General features: G+C 34.0%; 1 protein-coding gene across 8 annotated transcripts; it reads right to left on the bottom strand.

Moving 5' to 3' along the window:
• Window positions 1-221: 221 nt before the first annotated feature.
• On the bottom strand, window positions 222-7,432 carry LOC111989306 (putative disease resistance protein RGA4). 8 transcript variants are annotated; one of them, XM_065770949.1, is made up of 8 exons: window positions 7,355-7,432; window positions 3,459-7,251; window positions 3,282-3,357; window positions 3,049-3,143; window positions 1,939-1,987; window positions 1,660-1,730; window positions 1,156-1,354; window positions 222-1,014 (listed from the first exon to the last, which is right to left on the bottom strand). In XM_065770949.1, the coding sequence occupies exon 2, from the start codon at window positions 7,215-7,217 to the stop codon at window positions 3,462-3,464; it is 3,756 nt and encodes a 1,251-aa protein (XP_065627021.1). In that variant the 5' UTR covers window positions 7,218-7,251; window positions 7,355-7,432; the 3' UTR covers window positions 222-1,014; window positions 1,156-1,354; window positions 1,660-1,730; window positions 1,939-1,987; window positions 3,049-3,143; window positions 3,282-3,357; window positions 3,459-3,461. The 8 variants fall into 8 exon arrangements, with proteins under 8 accessions (XP_065627021.1, XP_065627024.1, XP_065627020.1 ...); XM_065770952.1 differs by lacking the exon at window positions 7,355-7,432 and having other exon boundaries at window positions 222-815; window positions 929-1,014; window positions 3,459-7,301; XM_065770948.1 differs by lacking the exon at window positions 7,355-7,432 and having other exon boundaries at window positions 3,459-7,301.
• Window positions 7,433-9,103: the final 1,671 nt, after the last annotated feature.

The following is a 9,103-nucleotide window of genomic DNA, read 5'->3' on the forward strand; positions in this document are numbered from 1 at the left end:
CTTGACAATTAAACCATATCAAAACAAATTCACACTAGTAGAACACCACTAGAAGAAAAGATGCCATTAAAAGTTACGCATCAAGCTCCGATGTATAAATTTATCTGTTAAAAAGGAGTCATGGATAACATAAGCATTTATACTTTTTTGTTGTGTGTAACCAAATGAATAATGATAGTGGGTTTATGCAAAACATAAATAGAAATACTAGGAAAAAAAAATCACACAAGGAACATAGAGATTTACGTGGTTCGGCCATAGGCTTACATCCACGGGTGGCGTCTAGGAGAAAGTTTCACTAACAAAATATAGAGATTACAAAAATAATACAAAGGGGCTATCACAAAACCCAAACCCCAATACACCCAAAGAAAGCTCTTATCATAAGCACGTGACAAAAAAAACCTAAAATTCCTCTCAAACAAAGCAAGGCTTGAACTCTATTTTTCCAAATACAACAATTAACAAGACCGCATGTATAAAAGTTTAGGTTTGCCACATGAACCAATTAGGTCAACTAATCTTTGTGTGGAGCACAAGGGATGTGGTTCACACTATTTGAAACCAAGTACACGACCACATTTCTTAAACAATATCAAGCCACCGACTCAACAATCATCATCATCATGATTGATTATACTATTAAATCAATGATAACATTCATCACTGTAGCAATAAGGCATCACTCTTCAAATCAAACAGTCGATAGCTCATTCCATTGGAGAAGCTCCTCTAGTCCTCATTTCCAAAATCCACATTATCTTACTTAAAAGTATGACTGCAGATGATCTACATGACTTACACTAATGTAGAGACTGCATTAAAAGAGATTATCCCAATCATGGCCTGTCCAGTAAAATACAGTATGGACCAAATAAAAAAGTTGAAAAATAACAATAAAATTTTGCAAATGAAAGCATCACCATACTTCTTCTTTTCAACTGCCCTTTTAGATGCATTCTTCTGTTTGCTCCATTGTTATATTCATATACCCATCCAAACATACAAGAATACCTGTACATGAAGATTAAAAGGCATCATAATTGCTTGTGAATAAATGTTTTCATAGGTCATACCGAACAAATTGAAGTCGGGTGCACCAAGCATCAGTAAGATGTTCATCTACAAAGAGTAAGTCTAAAATTCACCACTTACCTTTAAAGCCAAGTGGTATTTCAAGGCCTTCCAAAGATGCACCCTATCATCAGAGACTGGCCAAAAAGTTCTGTTTCACCCCTTCCCCCCTACCTTTGGTTTTTATCTTGATAGAAAAAATTTAGTGGAGAAAAAGGGAGATGACAAATGCCCTATACATGGCATATCACTTTTATCTAGAAGTAGCTTTTTTCTCCTCCTAAAAATTGAAAGTAATAGTCAATGTACTGTGGATACATAATAAACAATAAGCTATAGGTTATGCATTACAGATAAAGCAAGGTGGGCTCTACATGTACACTATGTAACAGGTGATGATTGTGTCAGCAAGAAAATTAATAACGGGAAAATCAATAAATTTCAATCAATCATGCATTCAAAATTTTTTTGCTATTATAGTTCAAAAAAAATACCAGTTTGCAAAATATCAAATAATAGCCAAATTGTACTGACAATATCAAATAATAGGCAATTGGTTTTAGTTTATAGAGAAAAGTCCATTACCTTATATGCAAGCGATTAGGATCTATCCTCTGAACGTTTGCATAATCAAGAGCATCCAGTATTATGGTCACCTGTTTAGTACAATAATATAATGCTTCAGAAGAAGAAAACACCACTATAGATGGAAAGCTTTTATTGGAGACACTGTTTTTTAATGTCTTAGTAGAGATATGCACAACACAAGTGATTTTAGTGAAATGTTTTTTTTTTTAATTTAATTTAATTAAAATTTTTTTTTTATGACATTAACAAATACAAAGGCTAACTATAGGTGTCTACCTCATACTTTGCTTTAAGTGTTGAAGTCCCCTACATAAAAACTTCATGTCTGGAAACCATAACAAATGAACATTTTATTTGAAAGGCGAAACAGTAGTCAGGAGTACTGTATACATTGATAGGAGATGGTACTTGACCTAAAAGCAGAATTTTCCAAGAAAAAAAATTGAAAAGATAGATAACTCAAAAGAGAATAAAATCAATGACGTTTCAATGCAATCTTCAAGCAATCTTAATTACTAGTAATATAGTTTACTCAATATTATATGTGATCTCAATATAACAATGTGATTAGGGTCTCATTCAAATTAATTGGAATCTCAAGATGCTCTTCCCTATAGGGTACAGTAATCACAACTTTTAAGCTCATGAACACCTGTAATTTGGACAGAATAAATAATGTACGTTATTGATTATTTTTCAAGTTTGAAAACTTAACTTTAAATTCAATAAATTATTTATTAAAAGAAAAATAATTTCATATTAATTCACAATATGAAAATAACTACTTTGGAGTTTTGAATTCTTGGTTCTCTTGATGACAAACTTAGGATTCATAGTCTTACATTCAACATTTCTCCCCATAAGTTCCAAATATACCAAAGGGTGAAACTTCAAAATTAATATAAATGCAAAGAGCCCAAATTACATTTTTTTTTTTTTTAATAAATAAGGAGTTTTATTGACAAAGAATCCTAATTACTACATACATTTTTAGGTCCATCAAATAAAAATTCCTCATCACTACAAAATTGATGACTTAAAAATTTATATAAAATAACAAGTTGACCAGAATTTTTTATATATAAAAACTAATCAAGAATAAATTCAAAGATGTAATTGTGCAAATAAAAAAAATATCTTTTCTTAGTTCAGTAATATTTGAAGATCTACATATGCCATGCAGCAAAATACGATGCAGTAAATGTGAATACGAATTTGAAACAAAAAATTATATGCTAAGTGAGAAAATAGGGAACAACTAGTCAATTCCAAAGCAAAACATTAGAAAAAAGGACATTTGAAAGAAAATACCGATTTTTGATTATTTTGACTTTAGAACAAGATTTAAAAGACTTTTTGAATATTTGGAACAAAGGGCAATCTTACACCATTTTGTGCTTCAGCACACCTTTAATTGGGAAGTGATGGATAATTCGCATGTTGAAGTGCACCTCTGACTGGGAATGAAAAATAATCAACACCTGTAAATAGTATAAAAGTTACAAACAACTAATTTAGCTTGGGAGTGGAAAACTAAGAGAGAGTAAGTATTTGGGGCAATTAGTAATTGAGAGTATCATAGAAAAGAAGAGGAGGATATAAGGTATGAATAAACTTACGCCTCAAACTGCTCATGATTGAAATTCCATAAGATTAATTACTTCTTTGTAGTGCCAGGAAACATGTTTGGGAAAACTGAAGAAAGAAAAGAAGAAATTGGGGGGCAATTAAGAATATAGGGTATTAGAGAAATTGGGAAAACTGAAGAAGAGGATTTGAGGTATGAGTAAACTTACCGCTCAAACTATGATATCTACATCTGGAATATGGGCAATTTTGGACCACTCTGCCCCGCTACCCTTTGCACATCTTTCCCTTAATTTGGGACATTCAATAATCCGCAGTAATTCCAATTTGGTGAGACGCTGCATGGCTTGCGCTGTGGGCAAATGCATCAGGTTCTTGCAATCGTTAATTGACAGGAATTGAAGAGAAGAAAGATTCCCCAACCACTCAGGCAAAGTTTCCATTACATCAAATTTATGTATCCGCAATCCTGTAATTGCAGTGAAGCATTGAATATCATCCGGTAGAGAGTTGAGTCTATCCCACCCATACAAATATAATGTTTGAAGGGACGAGTGCAAATGTTTGAGGGAAGTGGAACTGAGACTGGGGAAAGCATCCAACTCCTCACCAAACCCACCGATCTCCAAAGACTTCAAGCAGGTGAGGCAGTGTAAGTCCTCTGGCAATCGCGTCAACTTTTGGCAATTCATAATTCGTAATCCAATAAGAGAATGCAATTCTCGTAGATCTGGAATTGATTTCAGATTAGGACAACTGGTGATTTCTAATCGGATGAGGGAATGCAATTTGCATAGATCTGGAATTGATATAAGATTAGGACAGTCCTTTATGCATAACTCTGAAACAGATGTACAGGATTGCAGCCCAGTGGATAGAACTTCATCACCACACGATATTCCCAATTTCCGTAGACGTGACCCCACACCTTGTATACTTGGAAAGGACCTCAAATTTGGACTCCAAATTACTTCAAATGTCTCAAGAGAAGGAAGGGTGAGCAATGCGTTTGGCAAATCCATCAATTTCTCACATCCTATTATTCTAATTGATTGGAGAGAGGTTACATTCTGATGTGATGAGATGGACACCAATTCAGCACAACGCCATATCTCTAAAGACATGAGACTTGCATTATTCTGCAATACCTGCTCTGGCAAACAAGTAAGTTCTATCATATCCCAAATATCGAGAGACGTGAGTGTGGTAAGCTTGCTCCAAATGTTTTCAAATGCTGAGTTGCAGATTTCTGAAATGTGTAATTTCTTAAGAGACGGAAAATGATATGGAGCACTTGTTAGTTGCTTACACTGGTTAATGGTCAATTCCTCAAGGCAAGGAAACACCATTCCTGTTGTTATTGGCTCTGCCACGTCCTTCCATTCCACTAGATTGGGCATTTTCCACAAAGAAAGTGTTTTTAAGGATGGGAAAAACTTATTTCTGCCACTGCCACCTCTTCTATTACTTGATCCCTCTCCACTATAACTGCTGTAAAATTCTGTTCCTATACATTTCACGTTATCCATTCCATTTATTTCAAGAACCTTGAGACTAGGTAAATGTCCAAGTGTAGGAATTTTTTCACACTTCTTACAGTTTTTCAAATGGATTTTCAATAAATGATCCAAATGAAACAAACCACCACTACTACTATCATGTGCCAATATCCATGAAGGGAATTTCTCACCTCCAAAATTTTCTATCACTAAGCTTTTCAAATGTGGATGAGGTTGAAGGCCTTCCAGTACATCCGCATCATTATTGTAGCCTTCTCTTTCACTATTCCAATGGAATCCCAACTTTTGCATTCCTGCCTTTCCCACTAAATTTGCAGTTTTGGCTTCTTCTTTATCTCTCACAAGCTCTAGATTGTAGATACTTAATTCTCCTCTGAGTTGGCTTAAGCATCCCACTTCTTCAATTCGATGACCATCATCTTGACCAATGACAAAGAAAGACAATGTTTGAAGGCAAGTCAACTTACCCATATTGATTGGCAATTGTTTTATGTACTCATGCCTAATGTTAATATGTCTCAAATTAGTCAAATTCCGTAGATCATTCGGAAGCTCTTGGAGAAGATCGCAAGACTTGATTATTAGAGTTTGCAAGTTATAGAGCTTGGTAACAGAATTGGGTAATGCTTTGATGTTGGTTTGCTCAATACGAAGAAGCCTCAAATGTCTAAACTCACCAATTGACTTGGGCAACTCTTCCACATGTCGCCCAGATAAAGTTAGACCACGTACACATTTTAAATCCAATAACCTATCACCAAGATTAGCACGGATTGAAAAAACTGTGCGCAATCTACCCATGTCATCTCTAGATAGTGGGATTGTTGGTATTGTTTGGTGATTAAATATAAGACATAAACGTCGAATATGAGACATGTCAATGTTATCCCCAACAATGCCCTCAAAATGCAAGGTTTCCCACTTTGAAATTGAGAGGGCAAGATCATGTACAAGATCATGCATCTTACAACTTATAATATCACCATAATTATCCCTTTTTATATCTTGGAATAAGGAATTTGCCAACAGAATGTCAAAATACTTGTTACCAATATCCTCCATCACTGAAAAATGTCCCTGTGATGGTTGAAGGAACCCTTCAGCCATCCAATGTTGAACTAGTTCTTCCTTTTCCATGTTATAATCTTTAGGAAAAATTGCACAATATGTGAAACAATTTTTTAGAGATGGTGGATAAAGATGATCGAAGCTTAATTTTAGTATGGATAAGATTCCGTTGCTATCATCCAGGGAATCCCAAACCTTACTGTTTTGAATTGCCCACCATTCACTTTTATCCCTTTTACAACACATCGTCCCTCCTAAAACTCTTGCAAGTAATGGAACCCCACCACATTTTTTTGCAATCTCCCTTCCAATACCCTCCAAATCTGGAGTTAGTGGAATATTTTCATTAAGGGATAGCTTTTTCTTAATTATGGACCAACAATCATCTTCTGATAATTTTTCTAAGTGACGTCGAGGAAGTGTCTCCATAATTTCAGCCACCTTGTCACTACGGGTTGTTACAATAATACTATTTCCAACACCGAGATTCATTCCTAACAAACAACTCCTTAAAGTCTCCCATTTCAAAGGATCTTCATTCCATACATCATCAAGTATGAGAATATACTTTTTACCTTGTAACTCTTTTTTAAGGCATTCAAGTATCGTATTCTTATTTTCTAATGAACTTGAGTTACAAGTAAGGGATTCAAGAATCTCTCTCAAAATCCTTTTATCTTCAAAATCATTGGAGACACATACCCATATTGTCTTATCAAAATGTTTTTTTACTAACTCATGATTGTACACTAGTTTTGCTAGAGTTGTTTTTCCCAAACCTGCCATTCCTACTATAGGAATGACTAAAAGTTGTTGATTGGCTGTATTATGCAACAACTCTACTATTTCTATGACAAGATCTTCCCTTCCTAGAACTTCAGAATGATCAAGAGAGGAGTCTGTCTCTCGCTTTGGGATAATCTCAAGATTTGCATTTACTGGTCCTGCTCTAGCAAGTCCATATTGATTTGCTTCATCATTAATCTTTTTTAGCGATTCGCGAATAGTCTTAACTCTATTGGCTATCTTGAAACAGAATACAATGGGGTTTGAAAGTGTAAAGAAGAAGCATACCTTTCTCTTCATTTGGTTTTGAATCTCTACCTTTCGACGGACAATCTCGTAAGCAAGCTCGTCCAACACATCATCAACTTGATATGCAACATCTTGAAGCCTCTGCAACCAAAGCCTAACAAACTCTTCGCTCACTTGCCTTCTCTCTGCATCAGCCAACACAGCTTGAATCGTGGTCAATGAGTTGCGAAGCTGTGTCAGTTCATCTTTGAAACCCCAAGCAAGGCTGATCTGCTCAGTAGCAAGTGAAATCACCTTCTTCAGTATTTCCCCAGCAACAACATTAACAAGTGCAATCTCAGTCATCTTTCCTTTGGTACACAGATAAGTCAGAAATAAGCTGCAAGTATTTGGAATAATAGTAAATAGAATTTGATGTTAAAGGCAGCAACAATGATATATGTAAATACAAATAGAATCAGAGAACCTAAAAGTGAACTTACCAAATTTGAACACTGCACACACGACAAGCATAGAGAATATTTTATTTTCCTGTAAAGAAAAACATTGAAAAAAAAAAAAAAAAAGTCGACTATAAAGAGACAAATTATGCCAGCCATTTGTCTTGAGAATTGAAATCTTTGTATAACACACACCAATCAAAGGGCGAAGCGTGGTACATTTAGCCAACCTAACCTTTTAATATTGCTATCTACTTTATATTTTTTAATGAATTATCTTGCTAAGCCTTTACCATAATTGCACGTAATGACGCAAATACTATCCTGATTCTTTTTTTAAAAAAAGGGTCATCACGGTAAAAATTCAATAATAATAATAAAAAGAGATTTTTTTTTTTTCATTTTACGGTTTATATTTATTTATTTATGTAAACAATAAATATATGTGAAAATTGGTGAGAGCCAAAGCCTAATGATTTTGAAAGTATAGATGAATGTGTGAAGCTGAAAATGGAATTTGATGCATGTGGATAAATTCAGAGGGCTAAAAAAAATGCATGTGGTTATGAAAAATAGATAAACTAGAATAAAATAAAGAAAATAACTTTTTAGCTACGATTTAATTGACAGGAATTTTTTTATATAAATTAAAAAGATAAATTTAAATACAATTCTTTAAGTGTTTTATTTGTGTTCTAGTGGTCAATAAAGTCATGTATTTAAATTAAAATCGAGAAACTTAACTTAAGATGAACACATAAAAAACTACACTTAAGTGTTTCCTTTAAATTGAATTTCAAAGTCTTCTCAAAAAAAAAAAAAAAAAAAATCAAAGAGATTTATCATTTATGTAATGTAATGGTCTAAACCATACTCATCTAATTTAAGAATTTAATAAATGAGAATTAGGAAAAATATTGTGTTGGGAAATTTAGACCCCGGTTGAAAGAATTAACAAGTTTTAAATTCAAGTTGTTAATTAGATTTATTATGAATAAAACTTGTTAAAACATACAAACATCAATATCGTGTCAAAATCATGCAGCGGAAAAATAAATAAGACAAGATATGACAATCCAGGAAAACCAATAAAACAAATTAGTTTCACAATAAAAAAAATCTGGGAGGAAACCTTCTTGAAAACCAATTCACTATAGTAAAAAGAAGTTTCAGATTTAGTACAAAACCTTTGTCCCTAGACTCTACAATCCCTGTGGATGAACTTACAGCAGAAATCTTCTACCGCTTCAGAATCTCTGAACTCTTCAATATATGAATGCCACCCTTTTGCACAGATCCCAGTACATGACTAACTAATGATGCACGGCTCCTATTACGTGACTAACACACCAACTTGAAGAAGATGCTAGCTGCAAAATTTTTCACTTCATCAACAATGAAGATTAAGAAACACTTGGTTATAAAACCCCAAGACGCAAAGACGCAGTAACTTCTTTCGGAAAGAATAAGGCATTGGTCACTTTTTGCATGTGTTCTCCTTGTATTATCTTATGTGACAGCCTTTAAAATAAGTTTTATACATGTCTAGGGTTGTGAGAAAAGAAACCCTACACAAATACATAAGTATGGGCCGAAAATCAGATTTGAAAAATTGATTTTCGTAATTCTCAATAGATACCTCGATAGATAATATCTGTTAAGCTTCATTAAACCTCGATAGAGCAGCTGTCGAGCTATCTATCCACAGTTGTTGAGCTATCTGTCCAGCTTTAGTGAATAGCTTTTCTTCACTTGTTTCTTGGTTTAATCTTCATGGCTTTAATACTAAAC

The sequence above is a fragment of the Quercus suber genome, unplaced genomic scaffold (assembly GCF_002906115.3).
Source record: "Quercus suber isolate HL8 unplaced genomic scaffold, Cork oak 2.0 scaffold_38, whole genome shotgun sequence".
In the NCBI taxonomy this organism is placed as follows: Eukaryota; Viridiplantae; Streptophyta; class Magnoliopsida; order Fagales; family Fagaceae; genus Quercus; species Quercus suber.